The 26991-nt window shown below is 44.4% G+C and overlaps 2 protein-coding genes across 3 annotated transcripts in view; both read left to right on the top strand.

Annotated features, from left to right (window-relative positions):
- Window positions 1-24857, top strand: part of LOC111069551 (bifunctional heparan sulfate N-deacetylase/N-sulfotransferase) — a 62388-nt gene extending 37531 nt beyond the window's left edge. The window contains exons 3-6 of the mRNA XM_022359656.2: window positions 6717-6926; window positions 19881-21786; window positions 22161-22513; window positions 23582-24857. Of these exons, the coding sequence (XP_022215348.2) occupies window positions 6717-6926; window positions 19881-21786; window positions 22161-22513; window positions 23582-23684 (2572 nt within the window). The 3' untranslated portion in view covers window positions 23685-24857. The remainder of the gene's footprint in view (window positions 1-6716; window positions 6927-19880; window positions 21787-22160; window positions 22514-23581) is intronic.
- Window positions 24858-26142: 1285 nt separating this feature from the next.
- Window positions 26143-26991, top strand: part of LOC111069500 (calcium uniporter protein, mitochondrial) — a 44044-nt gene continuing 43195 nt past the window's right edge. Inside the window, exon 1 of one of the 2 annotated variants that reach the window (XM_022359595.2) lies at window positions 26143-26645. The gene's annotated coding sequence lies outside the window, so the exon portion shown is untranslated. The remainder of the gene's footprint in view (window positions 26646-26991) is intronic. The other variant, XM_022359597.2, reaches the window with a different exon arrangement.

Below are 26991 nucleotides of genomic sequence, written 5' to 3'. Positions count from 1 at the left end.
CCTTTCGGCTCTATGGCTACGGCTCCTGCTTGACGCTTCTGCTCCGCTTCCTTCTGGATGTGGTTGCGCCTGTGGCCATAGATGCCAGCCGAAGAGAGAGAGAGAGAGAGAGAGAGAGAGAGGGAGAGCAAAGGAGAATGGGTTCTGATGTGCTGCGTGTTTGTTTATGCCATCTGTCATTATTTGCACACACACACACACACACAGCACTCACACACTCTGGGTACATCCCACTCTCAGAGCAAATGCACACACGCATATGCATAACCGTAAATGCATTTGTTGTTGTTGTTATTTCTGGTGCTGCTGTTTCTACACCTCCCTCTGCCCCCCTCCTCTCCTGCTTTTGTAGGTGCAAAACGCATTTTGACAAAATGCAAACGTACGTGATTTGCATGCAGAGTGACTGACAGATGGACAGACACTCACAGAGAGAGAGAGAGAGAAGGATTACGAGCTAGACTAAAACAGAAAGAGAGCATTAGTTGAAAGGATAACTAGGGGGACCGTTAGTTTGAATACCCTAGAATATATATATATATAAATTGGATAGTAATCTGATGTAGAAAGAGTGTCTGTATCTGCAGAGAGCTCAAGTGCTCGGGCTTACCCGATTATTAACTCAGTACTTTGGCACAGCAACAGTAAAATGATCGGCTGATCCTTGAAGAGTATTTAAATCAAGAGATTCGTTTAGTTGGATTCTCTTCCATAAAGTAGACAATTTTAAACAGGAAGAGGTGCTTTAAAAGGAGGATTGTTCCTCTCAAAGATATATTTGATATAGTAATAAGATCTTATCGTAATTTATATATACGTGTCAATTTATATACATATGTATGTTTTTAGCCATTTTGGACAGAAGTAGTTCATGAAATTCTATATTTTATGTAATTTTTCCTTCTCTTGATTGCAAATATCTGTAATCAACCAACCAACATATCCAGGGTATACAAATCAAGATAAAAACAGACAGACGGACAGAGAGAGAGAGCTAACAGGAAAGTGACAGACGGATAAACTGACAGAAACAACACACTGACACTCATATGTACCCCTTCCCTTGTGCCACCAGCCTGTCGCCTGGGACGAGTGCAATAATTGATTTGTAATGCAAAAACCTGTCACAACACACACAACACACAGCACCACAGCAAGGAACAAATGTGCAGCAATTTGCATGCATTTTTCAGTAAAATGTAATTCCTAGCTCTGCATTTTAATTGAGTGTCAGATTATGTCAGAAAATATGTGGGCAAAAACAGGAAAAACAATTACAGAAAAAGTGATTTGCACTTACCAACTTTACACTACAAACTCTACTCTATTTCTCTCTTTTGTGGAGTAGTTTTTTGTTCCATTTAAACGCTAATTGCTCGTGACAGTTTATTCGATTAGCAAAACAACGCTTTGGACTATCTTGTCGCCTGTCACTGGAATCGGACGAAGCGAATGGGACGGGGCAATGGAATGCTTGTCGCCATATAAACACGTCCTAAAGTACCGCGCACACACACACCCACACACACAGAGGCACACGAAAAAACACTCCTGTGGCACTTTTGGGTTGTTCTGTGCGTTTTAGGACATTATTTGCTTTGCGTGAGAAGTGCGCTAAATGCAATTTGATGTTGGAAATGCAATACACGCGTGGAGTGTGGAGTGGATGTGTTTTATTACTGAAAATAAAATCAACTCTAAACTAAAATGCTGCCTGCCGCATGCGATAATCACGATATAAATTACTGCCTGCCGTTTAAATGCACGAAAATTGTGTGGCGCCCGGGACGTATACGTGATGTGTGTGTTTCACATTTTCGCGTGCATTAATTGACTTAATATTTTAATTTCAAATGCGATTATAAATTGAGCGATGTCCTTTCTGTCTTTGCATTACATTTTGGTTTCTTGTGTGTGTGTGTGTTTGTTTGTTTTTTATATAAATTTGATTACATATGTACGTCGTATACGTATTTGCACACAAATACAATTATGTCCATAAGGCTTTTGCCCCATTCAAGGACTCCACGATGTCCTGCCGCTGTCCGGTGTCCGCTGTTCCGTGCTGTCTGTGGGCGAATGCTGCGAAATGCAATAAATAATTACATTTATTTGCTTTAAATGCAATTACAAACAAACAAACAGAGGGACAAACACGACAGACAGACGGCCGGACGGACAGACAGTCGCCTTTTGCATTTCCCCCCCCCCTGCTCCCCATTGCGGGGCTATTTTCAACGACTTTTCCTCCCCCTCTCCCTTTAGTTCACAGTTCATTTGCCAGAGTCCTGAATACAGAGTCCTGGTCCTGGTCCTGCTCCTGGCAGACACTCTGGCGTTCTGTGCTGTGTCCTGTCCTCTGCTTGTCTTGCCTTTCCTCTCGGCTTTTCCATTGGCCTTTCCACTGACATTTTCCCACTCATTTCCCGGCTGCAATTCAATTGAACTTGGCTTGATTTATTTAATTAATTTTTTTTTTTCGCTTTTGTTGCTGCATTTCCCTGGCAACCATCCGACGACCACCGCAATCGGCGAATCGTTGAGTCGCTGAGTCGCATGTCGGGAGTCTTTATTTCAAGTGTTTTTCATCGGCTGCTGCCTGCCTGCTTCGGTCTGTGCGATTTCCATTGTTCTTAAGTGGCTGTTGCCTGGGAAATTCTTCGTTGCTGTTGAGTGCAAATATGCCTGTTTCGAAGGAACAAAAGATTGGGCATTGCGGATTGCAGCAATATTGCAGCAGCGGCAGCAGTTTCAGTACTTATTAAAGTTTTAAATACCCAAATAAACCAATGAAAACGTGCGGCTGTGGCGGGCAAGCGATTTGGGTGGTGGTGCTGAAGTTTTCAACTGAATTTGTGGCTTAGTTTTTTAGTATAGTCCTCCGCACTCTTTGCTTAGTTTTCCCTTTAAACCTCCGCTCCCCTTTTGCGACTCTTTTCTCTACTCATTTCTCCCCCAGCCCAAATGTTTAAGTGGCCGCCGCTTTGTCTTCTTTTGCCCCCAATTTGGGGGGATTCGTTTGCTTTTTATATTTGCATTTTGCACCCCAGAAAAAGTAGAATTTGCCAACTAAAAAAAGGTATGGGTTTCCCCCTTACAAATAGTTGGTTTTCCCCCACCCCCAGTAATAGTACGTTCTTTTCGCTCCATTTTTTGTTATTTGTTTTATTCATTTTTTGGCGCAAGAAAATTGTTTTTTTTTTCTTTTGGTTTTTTTTTTTTTTGTCCTTAGATATCATATTTTTCTATATGCCATATCCTTGTGCTAGATTCACATTTTATTATGCATTTGCTACTGGGGGCTGCCACTCGATTCTTTTTTTTTTTTTAGGGCTTCTACATTACGTATGCGCCCCGTTTTGTGGCAAGAGCGTCTCTGTGGCAAGCGGCTGCTGCTGCTACTGCATGCATTTGCTACTTTGCAAATTTATTACAAATTTTTACATACGATTTATTGTCTGAGCGCGTGCATTGCTGACCCGCTTTTCTCTAAAGGAAAATGCTCGAGAAAAGCAGAAGAAAATCTAGGAAAATCCCACCAGTTTGGGCTGGAGTTTGTGGCGAATTTATGCGCTCACGGATTCAATAAAACCGCCTCCCGCGTGTCATGTCTTCAACGTTGGCTAATAAGCCTTGGCCATGCCACGCTCATGGTCATGCCCCATGCTGCTCCTCTTTCCACTCTGTGCAACATTTTCTTCCTAGACAGAGAGAGAGAGAGAGTGAGCTGTTGGCCAAGTTTGTTGCACGCCCGCATAAATAACACGTCGCAAATGCATAAACTGACTTTTTGTTGCCTAATTTATGCAGCAACAAAAGACGAAACTTTGCAACGGAGAAGCCTTCGTTCGTAGTCCTTGCCCCCTCTGCCTCTGCCCCTGCCTCTGCCTCGTTCGTCTCTTTGAGTCCTCTTCCTACTCCAGAACGGAAACGGAAATTTTGTGCTGTGCACAAATAAATCAGCGAACTGAGGCCCCGGCCAGGTTGCATGCCTCACTGCCTCACTGGCTGACTGCCTGTTTGGCAAAGTTTCCACCCCGCAAATGTTGCACGAAATGCAAACAAGGAACAAGAGTAGCCGCCCAACTGAATTTCTTCATCATCCTTCCAGCAAGGGTCACGGCACGCGAGGCATCAGAAGTTTTGCCGTTTGCTGCTCAGCCACAAAAATATCCTATACAAAATATAAGGAGTTTGTCGAATAAGTTCAGCTTGAAGTGTAATAATTGTGGAGAAGATCCTTTTCTTTTGGGATGACAAACAAATTTGAAAATGTAGAGAAGCATTTCTTTGATGAGATTTCTCAGAGAAAAGCTGCCGCGATAGTAGGAAAAAAGATGGGAAAAACAACTTTGTTGTTTTGTTTAAATGCGGAATAATTTCGAAACAGTTTCTCACTGGATAGATAAATAATAAAATAAGTGGTTGGATAAATTCATTTAAATAGAGAGGTGTCGCAGCTTCCCTCAGGTTGGTTTGCAATTCTGGCATCTACACGTAACATCAAATTATTGTGAGAGCAAACCACATTCTAGTAATTTTTTTTCGGTGCATAATAATACTTATCTTTCTGCCAAAAAGGTAGTCCCAAAAGTACCCAATGTTTCCCTTGAAAGATAGCTCCGTTTAACCTTAAAAATACCCTATTTTGCCCCCGAATAATCTACCATTATTATGGGTACATGACACACACTTCACGGCCCACCTCTTGTGCTCTTTTGCATTCCGAAACTAAGGCAAAACTTATACGCTCTTTATTTATAGCTTATGTTTTTGATTTACAGAGCATTCTCCCACATTATATCCTGCACTTTTCCCCCGCTCGCTGTCTGCCGTGTTTATAGGGCATTCATTCAGGGCCGAAAAATCCGAAAAAGAAAAGAATAAACTTTTTGGGAGCTGCCTGCCGTTTTGCTTTCTATTTCTATTTAGGATTTGTTACAGTGTGTGTGCCACGAGTGTGTCTCTGCTTCTCTGCTGTGTGTGGGAGGGGGGTGAACTGTTGTGTGTTGCTGCTATCTAAATATTTTGTTTTGGCAGTGCAAAAGTTTTGCCAGAGGCTTCAAGCCGAGTCCACGGGTGCACAGTCCATTTTACCCTTTGCCTGCCACAGAAAGTCCTTGCCTCCTGCTCCTGCGCCTGCTCCCCCGCACGATTTTGTAATGCAAAAAGTATTTACATTTACCCAAAGAGGAGCACAAGGAGCAGAGTAGAGTCCTGGCAGTCCTGCATGTCCTGGACTGCAGCTTTGTACGTTTTACTTGGGATTTCGGGGCTTGGCCTAATAGGTTTTTTGTTAATTTTACGGCTCTCAGCCAAAAAGGGTTTTTACACATGTTGCCAGTGCCAGAATGTTGCTCCTTGATGCTAGGACTCTTTGCTGCCGCTCCTGCTGGTTCTTTTGTAATGTAAAGGTTGGCGCAAAGGTTAGGCGGCAGGAAGTTGCAAGGATATGTGGAAATTGCATAAGCTTTATAATAAAATGCTTTGCTCTTTGGCAACAGAATGGATAAGAAAGGAGCAAAAGGAGAGGCAGCAGCAGGGGCAGCCGTGGCAGTGGCAGTGGAAGGTGCAGCAGCAGCAGCTAAAGTTGCAGGTGAAACTATGATAAAATCGAAATACAAAAACTTGCCCAGGTCAAAGGTGATTCTGTGTCTTCTTGTAAAACTTTTCCACTCGTATGAGAAAAGTTCGGACCCACAATGGCAGGGGAGAGAGGCAGGATTCCACACCCACAAAGCGGGCGATCAAAGGGAATGAGAAGTGGGTGGCAAAGACTACGAATTCGGGACACACACAAATTCACATTAGAGCGGGAGCTGCCACGTTTTGCAGGTCGTTTCGTTGGTTTGTTAATGAGAGACGCCACACTGCATTGTTGTTGTTTTTGTTGTTATCCTTTAAGGGACACGCAAATGAAGATATGTGTGAGGGGGGGCGGGTATACACTCGTACATGTATGCATATTCGGTGTATCTGTATCTTGGGTTGAACAGCAGCTGGTCTTGGCTTTTATCTTGCGGCAAAACAGCAACAGTAAACGGTAGAAGGAACCTGCCACTCTGCCACACCGCTAACGACAGCGCGCGGCAGCAGCAGCAACGTTGTTGGCATATTACGCATACGCAACGTGTTGTCGCGTATCTCAATTTGTGGCTGCCTCTCACTCTGCAGTACTCCTTCGCGCTTCTTCATTGCTACTTCACTTTTGGCATACAACATGTTCTGTATGTGCGTGTGTATGTGTGCGGCGACTGTCTCCCCAAAACACTCCCTGTCCTCCGCCTGACAAAGCAAATACAATAAATAAATGCCGCTGGCTGAGGGTGCTGCTGCTGCTGCTGCTGCTTCTGCTTCTGCTGCTCCTTCTTCAGAGGAAAAGCTGTCTCCTTCTTTTTCGTTAACTTCTCCAGAGGCACAGCTATCCCATTTTCTGTTTTGTTGCTTTTTCCCCCCATTAAATGTTGCATTTTGGGGTTTATGTGGAGCATTTTTGCCCGCCACTTTATTTATTCATTTTATTTGTAGCATATTTTTTCCTGCACCCAGCTTTACTTTGTCACGAAAGCGAGTTACAAGGGATTTGCTTTGTTTCTGCGTCGGCTAATTGCATTGCTCACATGTTTGAGCAACTGAAGGATAAAGAATTACAGAATAACCAACAGGCTAACAGTTGATTTCCCACTCTAATATTCTTCTCTGCTCTTTCTTTGCAGCCTCATCCAGCGGGACACACATCCGGCGCCCATTATCAACTGCCGCATGAACAATGCTGCGGGTAAACATGTCAGAGAGGCCTCCCCAGCGCCCGATCATCGCTCAGAGGCGCGTCTACGCATCGATCCCAAGGTGCTGGTGTTTGTGGAGACCACATACTCGGGACTGGGCAGGGACATTGCGGAGCTACTGGTTTACAATCGGATCAAGTAAGTAATCCACCGGCAATGCAATTGAAAGAGAAGGAGGAAAGAGCAAAGAGGCAAAAGAAAGGGAAAGAGGAACCATAGACAATTAGTTTTGCCCACAAATTTGCATAATTGCGAAGAGGCAGCGATGCAGCGATAATTATTACTACACTCAAAAAGTGGGAGAAGTGGGGCAAAAACGGATGTGGCAGCTGCCCCACAAAATAAATGGCGAATGCTAGCCAAGTGGCAGTGCCCCATCCTGTCTGTCGTTGTTACTGCCTGTGCCCCTGCCCTCTGCTGGTGCCTGGCGCCTGGCCATTGTCAATGTTGACCCAATTTGGGTAGTTGGCCATAAAAAGGCAGGTTATGAAATTAATGCCAAGCTCTAGATGGCAGAGGCAGAGATGCAGGAGTAAGTGCCGCAGGGTGGAGATACACAAGAGATTGTGGTGCACGGAGTACAGAGGATGAGGCTGCTGCTGCTGCTACGGCTGCAGAGGGGCAGCAAAGCATTCCAGTTTAATTGGCAACTTATGCTTTTGTGGTCGAGTGGCCTGTCTGTCTGTAGGGCGGCTCCTCTGCCCATATCCATCTCTAAAGCCCAGGCAGCAGCTCAGGCGGAAGTCTCGTTTTGCTCTGGCTGCTCACCTGCTTCTGCTGCTGCCCTTCTTTTGGCCCCACTTCCTGGCTGACTCAATGCCTGACTGTCTGCCTTCTGGCCAAGTCAGCAGTTTTTCTCTGGCAACAAAATCCTAGTCCTGGAACCTGTAGGATGGCGTTGCCCTCCTAGACGACTCTGAATGTAATCCATCTGCCTCTTGGCTCTTGGGGGCGCGCTGCTCTGGCGTCCCATTCTTGAAGGGTATTAGAAATTCCTCGTATCTTTCAAGAGGGATCCATTCTACATCCTTCCGTGCTTCCTTCCTCACATCGAGAGGCAGCATCCGCCTCCTCCTTTGGGCCACATATAAAGTGCTGCATCTATCCTTCCATCGGTCTGATTCCGGTCTGGAGACGTGTCCCCAGTCTCTGTGGCGGTGTGAGCCTCGTATCATCCTCCTGCCCCCCCTCCTGCTGCTCCTTCGACCACGCCCAATTGGTTAACCGCAGGATGACCGCAGGATGTTCATGCAGCCTCCGCCTCGGCCTGCTGCACAAATAACCGCAATTATTATACCAGCTGCCTCACTTTGCCTCTTTGCGAGGGCGTGTCGAGAGGGGCATGCCACCGCAAGAGAAGCCGATTGGGGAGGCGAGGCGTGTGGCTAAACTTTTTTGATTCACACTTTTATAAAAGGACGAAAAATGAAGGACATGCATGCGGAATGCTGTGTAAAGGCAAGAAAATATTTGAAGGTAGGTGAACCTTCAGGAAAACGTGTGGATCCTTTGGCCAGTGGGTGCCAGGATCCAGCAGGGTCTCTCTAGGCGAAGATCCTTGGCTAAGGCAGAAGTCAAAAGGCAAAAATTTCAATTTGCCGCAGCTTTGGTTGATGTTGTTTGCCCTCCTTTTGCCTCCGCCTCTGTCACTGGCGCCTCGTCCTTTTGCCTCGTTTTCGGCTTTTGTGTTGTATAATTAAATTTTGTCGTTATGGCAAAGGGTAGAGGGCACAAACTAGCAATGAGAGAGGAGAGTCCTTGCCGCAGCAGCAGTGGCAGTGGCGGGAGCAGCTTCCGTTCATGCCACTCCTTTTGCTGGAGTGCGAGGCAGCGCTGCTCTCCTTCAGCAGCAGACAAGTGCTTCAACTTTAATGAGATTTCAAGTACAAATAGCAATAGCAGCACACAGAACACAGCAGCAGCAATGGCATTCAGTCAGTCGTAGCAGATTGTCCTCCAACCCCACCCCCTGGAGCCCTCTTCCTGCTCCTTCTGTTGAGTAATGCCAGGACATTGTCTCTCGCGTAGCAGCAGCAGCAGCAGCAGCCGCCCAAATATGCAGGAGAATGACTCTTATGACCTAATCAACTCTTGGTTATAGATGTGTGTGTGTGTGTGTGTGTGTGTAAGTGTGTGGGAGTAGCAGCAGGAGAAGTATATATGTGTGTGTCTAGATGGATGCTTTCCCATCGCTCCTTCCCTCTGATGTTCTGTTGTTGTGTGCTTATCAATGACTTCATTAGCAGTGTAGTGTAGTCCCTTCACTGAGGCGTCTTTGGGCTATGGAAACTTTTGGCTCCCCCAAAACCCATGCGATCCTTTGGCTAGGCAACAAATTTCATTAACATTACCATCTCATTATTGTCGATGACTTTTGTGTGTGTGTGTGTGTGTGTGTGTGTGTAGAGGAGCGGAGAATGGAGAAGAGAGAAATGTAGTTTGGGTTTCGTTGCAGGAGCTGCCTGGAGGTAACTGGCACACACTTCCCCTATGCAGCGGCTACATGTGGATGGCGGGGTTTGAAGGGGCAATCAAAGTTGTCGATGGAAACGAGACAGACATTAAGGGAGTGGGGCGCCATGGCAGCAGCAGCAGAAGCAGCATTGAGCCATTATTGTTAAGCGTTTCCATAGGAGCATTTGTATCTGTTCCCGGCATCCGCGTGCTTCAGTTTCGGGAGCACAATCATAGCTGTAGCTGTATCTGTGCGTGTGTGTGATGCCTCTACAGAGAGTGTGTGCGTGTGGCAGGTGCATTCCTTTAACTTTATCCCGTGTCCTGGCTTTACATAGGAGTCTCTGCCATATGCAGCTCCCAGTTGCCAGCTCCCCTGCTGCCAATATCATTATTCCTATTATTTATGAGCTGAAGCCTTCTCCTTCTCAGTGCTCCCAAGTTGCCACTCAATTAGCCATGAAATATGCAACTCTCTCGACTTTTTCCGCTGTCACACTTGACGTATGCGTTCTGTCTGTTGGCTGATATAAACTAACGAATTTGGTTGGAATTTAAGAGATGTTATTCACTGCCTTGCAAGTCGATGAATAATTGACGGATTAAACATGTTTCAAATCAGTTTGTGAGAGTTTTCTGCCTTCCTTGAGGCTTTTTTCTTTGAGGATTTCCCCCGCTTCCACTCCTCATTTTACTGTCAGTTTTGCCCCCAATACTACATTCAGTTTTCGTGGTATTTTCCTGCCTTTTCCTTTCTTAATGTTCGCTTAATTGACAACAACGGCCATTGCCACTTGGCCATTTTTATTTTACTCCCTTAGCTCCGTCTTTTGGCCATTTATTTGCTCCTTTAGCTGCTCCTTTTGTCCATTTCTTTGCTCTTTTAGACGCTCCAATTAGCCGCCAGTTCATGCTTTTGGCCAATTGATTGATTGCCAGCTTTCGAGGGACCCAAACTCTGGGCCAAAAACCCAGAAGAGAGCAATGATGCTGCCGCCAGACAAATGGCAGGCAGCCACGAGTCAGTCGAGTGCTGTACATACAAATCGACTGCCAAGAGCCAGAGCCGTTGCCGCTGCCGCCGCCGCGCCAGGAAGTATGCAAAGTTTTGGCTAAAGTTTTTCCGCCCGAATTGGCCGCCATTTGGTGGCGTGTGTCCTGCGTGCTCCTGGCCAGTTTCCAGAGGAGTGTTGGCAGAGCAGGCGAACAAGCATTAACACACCCCGAAAACTTTCTGCCACTTTTGGCGGCAGTGACAGTGGCAGCATCTAATGCGCCGTGAAATTCTAATGAAATTTCCTTAGGTAATTACGCGGCCCCAAAAGCAAAGATCCTCCTGTTGTCTATCCTGCGTCTCGCTCTCCATCCTGCTAATGCTCATAGAATTGGAGCCTCATAAGTCGTTTATTAAATTGCCATTTAAATTGTGCATTGGGGGGCGGGGAGGCATGCCCCAGGCCACCAGGCACCGCCTCTTGACTCTTCGCTTTCCATGCATTATGCGCGTAATAGCTACTTAACCTTATTTTCAATTTTTGATTTGGCTTTTTGTGCCCTGCCAATCGCTCTGGCTGGCATTGGCATCGGCAATGGCATCAGCATCCGCATCAGTCAGTGGCGTGCCATGGCCCAAAAGTGAAGTCAAGTCAGGCGGCAGAACGAGGCAGGGAACGGAAGTCATCAGCAGCCTTGTTATCATGGCCATGCCTCCCCTGCTGTGGCTGGATCTCTCTCTCTCTCCATGTGTGTGTGTTTGTGTGGCAGTGGGTGTGGCTGTGCGCCTGAATAATGAAGCACGCTTTGTGGCTCAGCTCCCCCAAAAACTGCGCTCATCCTTTCGCTTATTCCAAGCGCTGATTGCGCCACTGGGAGCCAGCGAACTTTTTAAAACGCGAAAAGGCGCAAAACGAACAAACAGCAGGAGCAGCAGCAGCAGCAGCAGGAGCACCAGGAGAGTCCCTTCCACTGACGTCAATTCACACAGACACATGGCAAACGCCATAAACAGCCACCACAATTGGAAGACTGCCATGGCAGCATACAGGCAGCCAGCCAGCCAGCTAGGAACTGGTTTTTGGCCATCGAATAGGTTAGGTTGGGGGTTTCCCCTTGGCTGCCTTTCTAGCTGGAGCTACTGCTGCTCCTTCCGCTTCTGGCTCCTGCCGGTGCCTGTGCTGCCATCGCTTTTCTCATCATAATCACACCCTTTTTTCGTCCTTATTCGCCCCAATGTTTACTTTAATAATGTCGCGGAAAATTTTTATTTTCAATTTTGTCGCACAAGTCAATGGAGTTTATACAAGCCACCAGGCTGCCACGATGGATGCCAATGCCAGGAGACCAAGGGGTCGGATACACTGTGGCAATGTGGAGCTATAAATGGGAATAATATAATAAATTCCAGCAGACATAAGGTGGAAATACAAATATCATTGAGCAATCGAGAGATGCTTAGGCTCAGTTGGCATTGTTTTCGATGTTTAACAAATAATTTTACTAAAAGAAATAACAAATAAAATATTATGACTTTGTACTTTTGTGTAATTTTCATAAAAATATTCGTTAAATCCCATCAACAAAAAATAACAAACAAAAACATCAAGTAAAAAGTAACATGAATCTTTTTCATTATAGAATTATTTTTTTTCCTGTGAATTTTCCCTTTTATTATTCCCTATTCCCCATATTTTTCGGATATTTAAATACATCTCAAATATTTGTGTAGATTTCCTTTAACATTTATTGAATTTTAAGAGGATTCCATTATTCGTTTTCCTTATTTCTCCATTAAATTTTCAACAATTTTTGTACCCTTTTTCCCCCCACTAAAAAAAATGGAATATTCTGCAATTGCAATGCTTAACCTCATGCCCACCCCCCTTAAATATGCCACATTCCATTTCCTATCAACAATTAGAAATTCCTCAAAATCTGAATGCAATTCTCATAAAAATGTAAAAATTGTTCATTGAAATCCATTCTCTCCACTGCTTTGGGGCCACACAACAACGACACAATGGCCATACGATATAGTCCTAGTCCCTGAATGTATATATATACATAAATATAATACCGTTATATTCCTACATATGTGTATAGTCTTTATATTAAACCCCCCTTTGGCCCCCTGTGTGCGCTGTTTTGTGAGTAAATATGAAAAAAAGGAAGAAAAATAAAGAGAAAAATATTTGTGCTCTAGCGCTTGTGGCACGTGACGCGGCAGTTGGCTGGCTGGCATTGCCGTTGCCGTTGCTGCCACACAGAGATTGTTCCTCCTGCCACCTTGCAACCAACCTCTGGATGTACCCCTCTCCCCCTTTCATGGGCATCCTCCTTCTGCTCTCATGTTTTCTTGTGACAAGTTGGCTTTTTGCCTGCGTTCTGCCTCTGTGCCTTCCCCCTGGCCCTCTGCCTCTTGCTCTCTCGTTGTTGTGTCGCTTGTTGTTAGACGACTATTTTTCTCCTTTCTTTTCTTTTTTCCAACAAATTGGTTATTTTATTGAATTACTCAAGCAGCAGGAGGCAGCCACCGCCACCTACGCCTCTGCTGTGTGTGTGTGTGTGTGTACCCCTGCCCCTGCCCCAGCTCCCATTTGTCGTCTGTCGTCTATCGTCTAGGGTTGCGTGATTATATTGGCCTAAACAGGCGATGGCGATGACTATGACGATGGCGGGTGGCAGTGGCAGAGGAGAGAGCCACGCAAGTCGCGTTCAGCGACTTTAAGGACATTGCCATTGCGTGTTTCTTTCTCTTACTCCTTCCCACTCTCTCCTTCTATCTCTCTCCTCCTTCTCTGGAGTATATATTTCGAAGTGACTTAAGTAGTTTCGCCGCGTATAATAAATTTTCTAGTTTAAACTCATTTATTGCCCATGCGACTAAGGATGAAAGAATGAATTGCTGTCGGTGAAGGGATAGAGAAGGGGTTTACTCCTCCCATACGATACCACAACCTCTATACGATGCCCTCTATAATGGCCATTTGTTGTATAATTTTCACATTGTTTAGTGTCGAGTGTGCGGAGCTCCAAAACGAAGTATAGAGGAGCTTCCTTGGCGGTCTCGAGAGGGTCTCTTATTTATGATATACATGGGAGAGGTTTCCAGTATACGTTGGAGTGTGATTAGGGGCACTCAAGTATCAGCAATACAAGTGATTTAGCAGTAAGGGGGGTTTTGGGGATGTGGGCGTCTGTTAATTACACTTGAAAATTATAGGCCATAGGGAAAATGGCTTAATACGTGGCGGCAGTTTAATTGGAAATTGCGTGTACGCAGTGCGTGCCTTGAGGCAGAAGCTTAAAGGATTCTCTGATTACACGAGGTCCTGCTCACTGATGGAAATCAATCGATTGGGCATGGAAGGCCATTCCTACTAATTGGGGCAGTTGTGTCTGCTGCACATCTAACCATCTTATCAGAGCAGGGCCGAGCTCTTGGGGCTTGGCTTACGTGAATTCCCCAGCTAATTGCATCATTATTCACACAGCTAATAAGTGGAAGAGGATGGGGAAAAGGTATAGGGTTCTCCTGGCCATCTGCTTGAAGTTCTTTATGGCAAAGGATCACAGCAACTGAGTGAACGCCACAGGGCACGAAAAAGACGGGAGCCGAAAATATGGCCAAGACAGGAGCCGAACAGATGACCAAGACAGGGTCTCAAAGGGCAAAAGGATGGAAGACTGAGCTGCAAAAAGTAACAAGAAATGGCCACCCGAAAAGGTAGCAAGACATGGGTCCCAAAAGGTGCAAAGACACATTATCCAGGTCTAAGACATGGCCAAATAAATATTGTGGATGGAGTGGAGTTCTTCGATTAAAGAAAGGTGTCCTGTCTCTCTATCTTTCTCTCCTGCAAGGGCTCACCATCGCATCTGTTTGTCTGTTTCTCTGTGGCAAACACACGCCCTACAGCTTAATTTCCTGACGCAAATATCAACAAGGAACGAGGTACAGATTCCGGGACAGAAGATGAAGCAGCCCCCAAAGCGCTCTAATGAAATTACAACACACGATGGCTTCCAGGGAGTGGGAGTGGGAGTAAGAGCATGCTCCGGGTGTAGTCTACGCCGGAATGGTGTGGAGCAAGGAGACACAAGACTCTGTGTAAGCCAAAGTGGCAGTGGGAAGTCAACTAAAACTAAGCTCATTTAATGCGTTGCATAAGCGACAAGCGGAGTAGCACCTTCCACTCCAATCCACGACGACACGGGGAATCCTACAAACAAAAACACCCAGAGACAAACAAACAAACAAACAGACAGACAGACAGAGAAAAAGCAGCGTGCAGCGACAAACAGGAAACATCCAACAACTAAAACAGGAAATAGAAAGAAAAAAGATAGTTGCTGTTTGTGAAACTATAGATACCCTCAAAAAGAACTTTACATTAAAAATCAAATAAATATACAACTGGAAAATGACTAATATATCCACCGATTGGTGGCTTTTGGCATCTACATCTAATGATATTGTCCATCGAATTGTGATTAAATTTAAATTAATTCAAATTAAGCCAAGAGAATTGTAATAACGAACTGGAACAAGTTTTCTAAATAATATAATTTGTTCATGGTAATTGGTTGTGGAATATATTGCTATTTATGGGATTTAAGCACGTACTCTCTTGTCTGATATAAGATTCCCATTCGGATATTTTTTGTACCCTGGAAATATTATTTTCATTAATTTTGAGAAATCAGAATGAATGCAAGAAAACTTTCACTGCAGCTCATTACAAAAAACTCCTCGTGTTCCTAATAACCTTTATGCCCTGAAAAGTGTGTGCCAAACAGGATAAAGGAGACTGAAGAAAGGAGCAACAAGCTCGCTCGCCCGCCCGCTAACGCCGGCATTTGCACTTTTACGTTTTACGTTTATCCCGAGGATAATTTAACACCCCATACAAATGCAAACAAATGAGCGGCAGACACTCAGACTCACACTGACTCGCATAAGTATATGTACGTCGCCGGTACGACTGTGCGACGTGTGAGAAAAAAACAGCAACAAATGGAACAACAACACACAACCCCAACATTTATTTACTTGCAAGTAATACCCGGTAATGGGTTTTTAAAGCAAATCCTCTGCGGGCCTGTAAATGAACTTCAACCTACGTCTCCCGCTGTTTCGTCTCTGCTGCTGCCTCTGTTTGCGCCACCCTTTCTCCCTCTGGCTCTTTCTCTGGCAATTAAATTTCAAATAACAACAACCACACACATGCGTTCGCACTTACACTTACATATGTACAGCTGTGGCATAAATAATAGCACCATGACACTCAATTTTCTGTATTGAAGGATTTTGTTTAAACAGTGGTATTAATGAACGGTTTAAGAACTAATATATATACTTTAGGATGTAATCTAATGTTTCCAAGAGCAATAGTTTGTATTGCAGACTTCAAACGAAAATTATCAAAAAGAAAAGGAATTATTTAGGAATTTAGGCGGCAACAAAAATAGCACTGATTTCCAAAAATTTTTAAAAATACAACTTTAAAAGAAGCTTTCCAAATTTTTCATTAAAGTAGGTCACTTTAGTTGTATTCAAAGGTTAATATTTTGTTGTAAAGCCTTTGGAAGCAACCACAGTGTCTCAGCGTCTTGTCATGAAAGTTCACCTCATTTTCGCATCTTTCCTGGGAGATATGGCTCCACCAATAATGCCTGATACCCCAAAGATCAATATTGTTCCTTGGTTTCGAATTAGAAACATATTTTTTAGCTTTAGCGCAAAGATTTTTCATGGTGTTAATATCTGGCGACTAAGCAGGCCAATGCATTACATTAAATACACTGATCTCGAACCACCTTCGAGCTTCCTTGCTGGTCTGTTTTGGATCATTGTCCTGATGGCAGACACAAAACAACGGCATTTCCTATTCCATATAAGGCAGCATCGTTGTTTTCTAATATTTGAATATAGACATGTTGATCCATCATCTATTTGTGCGATGTATTGGACCACCTCAATAATACGACAAGCATGCCCATGAAATGATACTTATCCCTGAGTGTTTAATGGTTTTATATATTAGCCAGGGGTTTTTATTCTGCATTAGGTGCTGTCATACATAAGATTAATAGCCTTTTCCACAAAAAAAAAAAACAATTTGACTTTCTTCGGACCACATGATGTTTCTTTGGGACAACTCCAGTGCTATTTGCAGACTGCACTCACTTTGCCCCATGGCTTTCTTTCTAAAGTGGATTTTTCCACAGACTTTTGGCACTTAATTTATGTTCTTGTATGCAAGAACTAACTTTGCTCATCCTTGCCGATTTTTTAAGATCCTTTTTTAGCTCTGTGGACGATTTATAAGGGTCCTTCTTGTTCTCATCAAGCAGTAGTTTGACCGGAAATGGCGGTATAGCGGCTTTTATTCCATGTGTTTTTTGTTGGTTGCTTGTTTTAAAGCATTGCGAATCAATGCTCAATGATCAACCAACAATTGGATTCACCTTAAGATAGGTGTCTCCTTCTGAAATAAAAGTTTTAATCCTCATGCTTTTTTCTTACCTAAAGTGCTTTCTAAGACCCAAAACTACTTTTATTTTGTTAAGTTCTTGCCACAATCAATCTAAGACACCGTGTTTTAATTTATTTAAGATCATAAAATATCAAAAAGCTCGGAAAAGTAAAAGTTTTTATAAAAAACCAATTTTAGTGCTATTTTTGTTGCCGCCCTATTTCGCTTCTTTTTTGGAAAATTGCCTAAAGTAATAAGAACCGTTAGGAATTTGAGAGTAAGCACACTTCTATCAGAGAGGAAACATGTTCACCTAATTGATATTATAGTAGAGGTCAAAATATGTTATTGAGTGATCATGTTTTGAAACAATAAAGACTGTAGTACCAAACAGTGCTATTATTTCTGCCGCAACTGTATGTATACATACATACTCGCGGAATGGAAGGGATGGGCAGGGGAAAGGGCAGGAAAGGAAAGTGTCATTATATAGTTAATTAAACAAACATTTTGTGCAGATAAAACGCTTTAATTAATGCTCTTAGTAGAGGATGTCCCTTTAAAGCTCTTTCGCCACGTACCGCTTTCCCGCTCTCGTACTCTCTTTTCCATTTCCCTTTTTTCCCCCTCTATCTTGTTGGTATCCTCCTTGAACACCTGAAAAGTATGCAATGAAAATTCTTCACGCTGCTCTGCGGATCATTTGCATGAAGAGGGCGTGGCATGATGGACTTGGCAGTGCGTTTGTCGTTCCATGTAGAACTGTGATCAATCAAAACTGTTAAATACTTCTTAAATATAAAACACATCTGAATATTTTAAGCTATTCCAAAACTCACATTTGTAAGCAGATTAACCTCATCTTATCCGCTAATCTTTCCCCAATCTTTTAATACTATTATTACAGTTTCCTCAAACCTCAAACTTCCCTTGAATAAAACTCTCTCTCCCCTAGGGTAACTCCCTTGTCGGCTCTCTCTCTCTCACATGCATTAACATTCCCTGTCCGTTATAGCATTGGCCTTCTTCTTGTTTTTATACATTGTCCAGAAAGCTGTCGTTGAGCGTGCGATTTTTCAATATCCTGGTGCGCGCAACATAAATGACCATTTTTGATGGGGCTTTCTGCCAGAATCCACCCCCGCATCATTCCCCCCCATGGCATGGGGTGACACATGGTCTCGTGTTGACGCGCCATAAAATATGCAATGCATGCAGTATGTCAGCGTTTTACCCCATCCACCCAGCAGCCTCACTTTTTCGCTGCCACCCCCAACTGCCGAATGCCGAATTCCTGCCTCACTGCTGCCTGCCCCATCCTCTGACTGCCAGTCAGCTCTCATAACTCAGAAAAAGACGGGGGCATTGGGTGGAAGGCCAAAAGTCATTTCGTTTTTTGTCAGGCCCATCGCACAAAACTATCAATAATATGCCACACCCACAACCCACCCACACGCCACATCCCGCATCCCAGAGGAGTGGAGGGGAAAGGAGATTCAGATGGAGCGCACCACATTCAGGCACATATAAACTGTTTTGCTTTATGACTTTTATATGCAGCTGCAGTTGCAGCTGCATACGGCGGAAGGATCCTGTGGATTGGGGGGCGAGGGGTGCTGAAAATATTTTTAATATGCTTCGTCGATGGCTTCGGCAGCGGCAACAAAAACAACAAAAGCTTACAAAGGCAGCAGCTACGTTACGTATACGTCACGCTTTCCGCTATTTATTTTTTAGGATTCCGTTTCGGTTCGGTTTTTACGTGTAGGATGGCATGGGGCACACGGATGAATCGCCGTTTGGCATATTGAATACTGTTTTTGTTGCAATTTGATCGCTGAATTTTGGTTTTTGGCATCGGTTTTGGGTTTTTTGGTTTCGGTTGCTGTTTTGTTTAGCTTTAAAATCCGCTAAATGGCGGGTATACAGGATGCATGATGCAGGATGCAGGCAGGATGTTGGCTGTACGCAAAAACCCGAAGCCAAAAACCGACATTTGGCATACATAAATACACGTGTATGTATGTACACATACATATACTGTGTGAGTGTGTGTGCAATGTATCCATAGACACATGCCGGGGTCATGGGGGATGGCATTTGGTAGACATGAAATTCAATCAATTGGAAATTCCATATCAGTGGAATTATTTTAATATTTATGCAAAATATTTACGCACGGAACCAAAGCATTCAAGCCCGCCAATGCAGTGGCTGGAAAGTGGAAGAGTGGTAGTGGGTTTAGTAGGGGCAGAGGGAGGGAGGGATACTCGCGTATGAGAAACAGAAATAATAATAATAATAATAATATTGAAATTGAAATTGATTTTAAATGTAAGGCCATTGAATATTTGAACAGAATGCTCTCAATGTAATTATTGCCGAGGTTTTTGTACGCTGAGGGACCACTTCTTTTGCCTGGTCTCTGTATGTATGCAAAATGGCAAATGAATATGCCACAAAGCGTGCCACATACTCGTATGTAGTGTGTGTGGGTGGCATAGGTGAGTGAAATATGAATATTAATGAATGGTTTGTTTTGGGGGCTTCGTTTCGCTATAAATTATGGCAGCTGTTAAAGTCAGGCACTCGGATTTATATTGCTTCAATGAATGCATTTAGTTAGTGTTTCGGATGCTCATTCATTCTCCGTTTGTGACAGAACAATCTATTCTTAAAAGAATGAAAATCAAACACTGGAAAATGTGCGAGTGTGCGGTGTGCGTGTGTGTCATGGCAAACAGCTTCTGGCAGCTTCCACATGTCAAATGCAGCTCTGTGCAATATACTCAAAGGAGTAAGAGTAGAAGCAGGGATATGCTGCCGTCTCATTTACCCGCTCCCTCAATGAATGTCACACATTTGACAGCTTCGTTCTCTTGACATATCTGTCTCTCTGTCTAACTCGATTTTCCTCTTCTCTCTTTGCTGCAGTTTTGACAGTTATTGAGCGTAGATATGTTACCGTTGGGAATGAATATTTGAGGTCTTACAGCAGTGAGGGAATTTGAATGAAAACTCGCAGTAATTTGAATAATTTTTTGTGTGAACTACAAGCTAAAGGACTCTCATTTTAAGTGAATTCCCCCCATAGATATATGCACCCATATAAAATACTCTCAAACTATAACTTAAGTCTCTTCTTTCCTTTTTTTTTTTGCAGATACAAAATCGAAGTGGCTGGCAAAAGCCTTCCTGTGCTCACAAATCTCGACAAGGGACGCTATGGCGTGATTGTATTCGAGAATTTGGACAAGTACCTCAACATGGACAAGTGGAATCGCGAGCTCCTCGACAAATACTGTCGCGAGTATGCCGTCGGAATTGTGGGGTTCCTCAGTCCCAGCGAAGAGACTCTGGTGGGGGCACAGCTCCGGGATTTTCCACTGTTTGTCAACACGAACCTGCGGCTTCGTGATGCGAGCTTGAATCCTGGATCCTCTGTGCTACGACTGACGCGTGCGGGCGAAACCGCATGGGGAGCACTGCCCGGCGATGATTGGGCGGTGTTTCAGCATAATCACAGTACCTACGAGCCCGTGGAGTGGGCGCAGCGGAATACGAACGAGTATCCGGTGGATAGTGTGGGGCAAGTGCAGCTGCCACTCACGACAGTGCTGCAGGATCGCGGCCACTTGGATGGCATCCAGAGGGTGCTCTTTGGGAGCAGCCTGCGCTTTTGGCTGCATCGCTTGGTGTTCCTCGACTCCCTTAGCTACCTGAGTCACGGACAGCTGAGCCTCAATCTCGAGCGGATGATTCTCGTGGACATCGACGACATCTTTGTGGGGGAGAAGGGAACACGGTTGCGGCCAGACGATGTGCGTGCTCTGGTAGCCACGCAGAAGAATATTGCAGCCATGGTGCCGGGATTTAAATTCAATCTCGGGTTCTCTGGCAAGTACTACCACCACGGCACGCGGGAGGAGAACCTCGGTGATGATTTCCTGCTGCAGAATGTCCAGGAATTCAATTGGTTCTCGCACATGTGGAAGCACCAGCAGCCGCATCTGTACGATAATCTCACGCTCCTGATGGCCGAGATGCATCTGAACTATGCCTTTGCGATGGACCACAATATACCCACCAATTCGGGATACTCCATCTCGCCGCATCACTCCGGGGTGTATCCCGCCCACGAGCTGCTCTATGTGGCCTGGAAGAAGGTGTGGAACGTGAAGGTGACATCCACCGAAGAGTATCCGCATCTGCGGCCCGCAAGACTGCGGCGTGGGTTCATCCACAGGAACATAATGGTGCTGCCGCGGCAGACATGTGGCCTGTTCACCCACACGATGTACATCGATCGGTATCCCGGGGGCAGGGATAAGCTGGACGAGTCGATACAGGGCGGAGAGCTCTTCCAGACGATCGTCTACAATCCGATCAACATCTTCATGACGCACATGTCGAACTATGGCTCGGATCGACTCGCTCTCTACACATTCCAATCGGTGATCAAGTTCCTGCAGTGCTGGACGAACCTCAAGCTGGCCTCCGCACCTCCCATTCAGCTGGCGGAGATGTACTTCCAGCTGCATCCCGAGGAGGTGGATCCCGTGTGGGGCAATCCCTGCGACGATGCGCGCCACAAGAAGATCTGGTCCAAGACCAAGAACTGTGACTCGCTGCCAAAGTTCCTGGTGATTGGACCCCAGAAGACGGGCACCACGGCCCTCTACACATTCCTCTCGATGCACGGCAGCATCGCGAGCAACATTGCCTCACCCGACACCTTCGAGGAGGTGCAGTTCTTCAATGGCAACAACTACTATCGGGGTCTCGATTGGTACATGGATTTCTTTCCCTCTGGCGAGACCATGGCGATGGGGATGGGGATGCCCAACAGCAGCTCGCCGATGCCCACGCAGGTGGGCAGTCCACGCTACATGTTCGAGAAGAGTGCCACGTATTTCGATGGCGAGGCAGTGCCCAAGCGGACGCATGCCCTGCTGCCGCATGCGAAGATTGTGACGATACTGATATCGCCAGCGAAGAGGGCCTATTCCTGGTACCAGCACCAGCGGGCACATGGCGATGTTATAGCCAATAATTATAGTTTCTATCAGGTAAGGCTTATCCTTGTTGCTTGTTGCATGCCCCTTTAAGTGATTGAAAATTTGCAATTTCTTGGCCACAGAAAATCACACACAAAAATCCATTCAGGGTTTACCTCAAAAAACACAAAGAAAATGAATGAAATTTTTGGTCTTAATTTGAGCTTCAAAAGCAAACAACATGCTGCATGCCCCTGCTGCAAGTTCGAGCACATTTCATTTGAATTCCGATTGCGGATTGCATTTCTATTTGCACCCCCGCACACACTGACACACGAGGCGGCACATGCCACAAATTGCTTCGACAGCTGCCTGCTGCTCAGACATGTGTTCTGTTCTCCTTACTGATTCTGATCCTTCTTTCTGCCACTCTTTCTCTTGGGTAGGTCATAACGGCAAGTGACTCGGCACCGAGGGCCCTCAAGGATCTGAGGAATCGTTGCCTAAATCCTGGGAAATACGCCCAACACTTGGAGCACTGGCTGGCCTACTACCCCGCCCAGCAGGTGCACATCATCGATGGGGACCAGCTCCGACAGAATCCCATCGATGTGATGAACGAGCTGCAGCGATTCCTCAAAGTCCAGCCGCTGCTCGATTATTCAAATCATCTGCGCTACGACGTGAAGAAGGGCTTCTACTGCCAGGCGCTCAACGAGAAGCGCAATAAATGCCTCGGAAAATCGAAGGGACGCCAGTATCCGACGATGGATGAGCGCAGCGGCAAGCTGTTGCAGCGGTGAGTAAAATCGAAAATTCCCATTCGACAGGAGAAGGAAGAAAAAGCGCCACAAACAACAACAAAAAAACAGTCACAAAAAGTGTGGGGTGGGAGGAAAACCTCCACTTCGGACCGTTCGGTTTTCCGTTTTCAGTTTGCAGAGCTCTGGTTTTTTCTGTTGTTTGCCCTATAGGTGTGAGGAGTGATTTGGGGCAGACACCAGGAGATGGAGGTGTGCTTTGGGGGTAGACAGTAGAATGGAGAAGGATGCTGCGATGCTGCTGCTTTGAGTGAAGGATTAATGAACATATATGGGTGGTGGCTCCCTTTTTTTTTTTGTTTTTTTCTGCTCGTGAAAGGATGGTTTTGGGGGGATGGATGGGATGTGAAATGTGGCACTTTGCGGCCGCTAAAAGTGCACTTTGCTGTACTGCGATTTCGGTATGCCAGCTGTCAGCTGACAAGGGAAACGATTTGCTGAAGGATATGTGAAGGGTGGCGGTGGCAGGCACAAGGAGGACACTTCTGGGGCGACAAAATGCGAGACAGACGAAGAGGTGCACAGATGAACTACTTTGTGAGGCATTCATCGGCACTAAATTGGGAGTATATATCAGCAGTAGGATGTGGTCGAAGGAAATAATAGTTGTGCGAGTAAGTGGTTGAAATGTGGATGAGATTTTTATGGGTTGTTAGTTTGTACTTGTGGTGGGAAGATGGGGAAGAGTAGTGACAGAAGTGACTGGAAATATGGACTGGAATATATGAATACTTGCGAAGGGAGTCACAGAAGTAGCTAAACTTAAGAATAGAGCCCTGGGATTATGAAAAGGTTCGAATGTACCACTCTCTATATATGTAGATATAAAGTTAGGATATCCCCAAGCCTTAATTCCTCTCAGCGTCCTCCATTTATGACTCAAACGTTGCCCTATCCTTTGACTCTTGTTCCGATCTGCATATTTGTCTCAGGGAGAGAGAGAAACCACGAAATTTGAAATTCGAATTCTTTTGAAAGCTTCATTTGACTTGCAAACTCCCCCCCCCCACTCATTCAACCAATGGTTTTCCTGTTTCTATTTGCAGATACTATCTGAATCACAATACGGCGCTGGTGAAGCTGCTAAAGAAGCTCGGCTCTCGGCCCATTCCTCAGTGGCTCAAAGAGGACTTGTCGACGGGCACGTGATAGCAGCTGTTTGGTGGAGGTGGTGGAGGAGTAGGAGGAAGTGGCAGCGGCGCAGGAGCCATAAAGTATCGCAAAATGCGGGCAAAACTCAGGAAACAATTGCATTGGTTGCACCTGCCAGCGGCGGCGGCGACAAAAGAGAGAAGCAGCAGCCACGAGGACAGCGGCGCCAGTTGGCAGCGACGTCGACGCCACAACTGACAGCAGATAAAAAATGCAAAAGCAACCATAAAATATAAGATGAAAAAAGTTACATAATTAGTCGCGCTTTTAAAATGCATAAATCTTTTTGTTTGTTGCTATTGAAGCTAATTAATGTCACTACCGCTGCAGTTGTCAGTGGAAGTTGTACGATATAAATATAGTTATACAGCATGTATGCATGTGTGTGTGTGTGTGTGTGAAAATCTGTTATGTAAATATGACCCGTGTGTGTGTGTATGCGCGCATTATAAATTATCATAAATAACATCCATAACATGAGGCACGAGAGTGGCATCATGAATATAAATATGCATAAATGCGCTTTGTTAGTTGTTTAATGTTTACTGTATATCATTATTATTATTATTATTAGTTGCTTATCGCAAATTAAGCGCCTAATTAAGTTTTGTATATCGTATATATTTTATGATTTCTGTACTTTGTTGTTACCTCAGAGACACAAACACACACACACAGACAGAATTTCAACGCTTCAATGCATCCTAAAGACTCAAATCAAAAGCACTTCTACTTCTATCTCAATGTAAACACTCTCTGTACTCTATCTGTAACTGTAAAAGCCATGCCAAAACTGTGACGGATCCTTTCCCCCAAAAAGGAGCCAACGAGTGCTACAAACACCCTACAAAACAAATACTTATCTACATTTAGGATATAGCATAAGGATAAGGCTGCTCTATCCCATAAGTGTATTTGTAAATGTTTTAAGCCTAAGCTACTCCATGCAGCGCCATGCCATGCAACGCTTGCACCATGCAGCATGAATGTGCGAGTAAAATTGTACAGCTCTAGTTGTACTCTCCCTAAGTCCCTAAGCACTAAGCAAAGCTCTATTGTATAGTTGGATATATGCGTATTTAGTGTATATGTATGAGGACTAGTTCAAGTTTAGATTGGTAATGCGACAATAATAAAACGCGAACATTATTGCAAAGGTAAAATGGAATATTACTACGAAGAGTTCTGATGTTTTTCTGGCTGCGATCCATGTATATTGGATTCATATTTCAAACAGCCACACAACAGATTTGATAGGTTTCAGCTATCTGAAGCCTGAGGAGGATACGATTGCAGTTGGGACCCGAAAAACAGGGCGATATGGATCTGATATTGAGCAGAGACATTCGTCTGATACAGGCTTGTGAAACTTTCTCAAAATGTCGTCAGGCCATGTCACCGGCACCGTCATTGCATCCTTCTTCCCACATAATCGCGAGGAATCTCAAGGTCAATTTCTCTGCTCCATCTAACGGCCCACGCTCCAGGCAGCAGGCGCCAAGTCGGGGCAAATCTTCTACTTCTACTTGTAAGCACAAGAATTTACTACATGGCCAAAGTGGCGCTCCAAGTGTTCGAAAAAAAAATTTGTTTGCACGAGTCTGGCAACGCCCGAACTAGTTCAGTTCAAAAAGTTAATTTGAGAACTGAACAATTGTATAGTTCCATAAACAGGCGCAGCAGGAATATGGCGCCACTGAGCATGTGCTGCTGGCAGCATGCTGGCAACAAACTTTCTAATTAATGTTAAATAACATTCATTTTGCAGTAAATCTGCATACCTTGGGAAAATGGATATTATGGACTTGAGATATTGTTTGTAATTTCAGGCTCAAATGTTTTAAGCATATCAACGAAATTTTGCAGCACACGGGTACCAATAATAGGTATCAGAACCGGGATAAATGTATTTATAGAACACAAAACATATGCATTAATAGTTAAAAACATGTCAATCTAGGATAAAAACATTATTAATGTGTCAATGGAGCTTGGAACAACAAAATTAACATCAATTAAAGGAAATAAGGAATACACAAGTCCATACGCATAGAAGAAACTTGGTTGACCAGCAACAATGACGTCACATTTAGTCAACATTTTCGTTTTATGCTTTGGCCGTTTTTGTTTGAACGTTATTATGTAAAGAATCCAATGCAAAGGAGTTCTGAAAACTAGCCAATCTTGTACAAAATTTATTGATAAATTTGATCAAATTATTTTTTTAGGGCTGAAAGGGCTAACTAGCTTGTAATATGAAGCCGAATATCAAAATCGAGGAATATCAACGCATCCGTCAGTATATGTACTGTATATTTTGATACTGACAAGGTATATTTCGGTATATTTCTGATGGTCAGGCGGTATATTTTGTTGATAGATACGCGGTCACACCTTTTGCTACCCTGGAATAAAGCTTGTACCAAAAGTCTCGCATCGGGTATAAAATATATACTATCGTATCGTCGATAGCGACGACTAAAGAACCGTTAGAGTGTTCTCGGCCGCCGCGGACAACGAAACGTAGTCGCTCTTTGGGTTTGGCGTCAGAAAAGTTCCGCGCGCGACGTTGAGAGGGTGTGTTTACGTCTGGTTTTCTCCAAAAGCATAGGCAATAATTTATTTAAAATCGTGTGAATAATAGATAAAAGCACGTGCAAACAGGTACTTGATAATTAGCGACAATTCGAGTCGAAAACGTCGTCGCGTGTGCAAAAAGAGAGCCGGTGACCGGGTCGTGGGCGAAGAGAGTGCCAAAGAGAAGAGAAAGCCGTAAAGCCGAAAAGCCGCCTTGTTAATAATTAATTGCAATAATTTATAGCCGGTGATATAGAATTCGAGTGATAATCGTTTTGCGGCTGTTGTTTTGTGCGTTCTGAGTATGTTCTGTGTTTAAAAGAAGAAGAGTGAAAAAACTCCGCGAAGAGTCGCTGCCCTTTGCCTGCCCACAGCAAACCGGTAATTCTCTCCTCCATTGTCATTCCACCTTTTTGGCGCCCGCTTTCGATGTTGTTGCTGCTTGTTGCATTGCTTGTATAACAATTGGCATTGAAATAAATGACATTTGTTTTAGTGCTCAAACTAAATTTGGAGTAAAATTTTAAATTGGAATTAAATTTTTTGTTATGTTCGCACAGTTAAATGTTTTTAAGGTTCGAACACAGAATGCAAAAATCGCGAAAATCTCGAAACGTGAATGTTTCAAAATTCAGTGACCGGTTTCCCCAAATTAACTTTTACCTGAAAATAAATTAGTTGTTTTTTTTGTTAATATCTACAACAAAATTAGCAACAACATCGGAAT

The sequence above is a fragment of the Drosophila obscura genome, unplaced genomic scaffold (genome assembly GCF_018151105.1).
Source record: "Drosophila obscura isolate BZ-5 IFL unplaced genomic scaffold, ASM1815110v1 contig_1, whole genome shotgun sequence".
Taxonomy (NCBI): Eukaryota; Metazoa; Arthropoda; class Insecta; order Diptera; family Drosophilidae; genus Drosophila; species Drosophila obscura.
The sequence above is the reverse complement of the archived record's forward strand: the minus strand, read 5'-3'. Positions and strand labels throughout refer to the sequence as shown.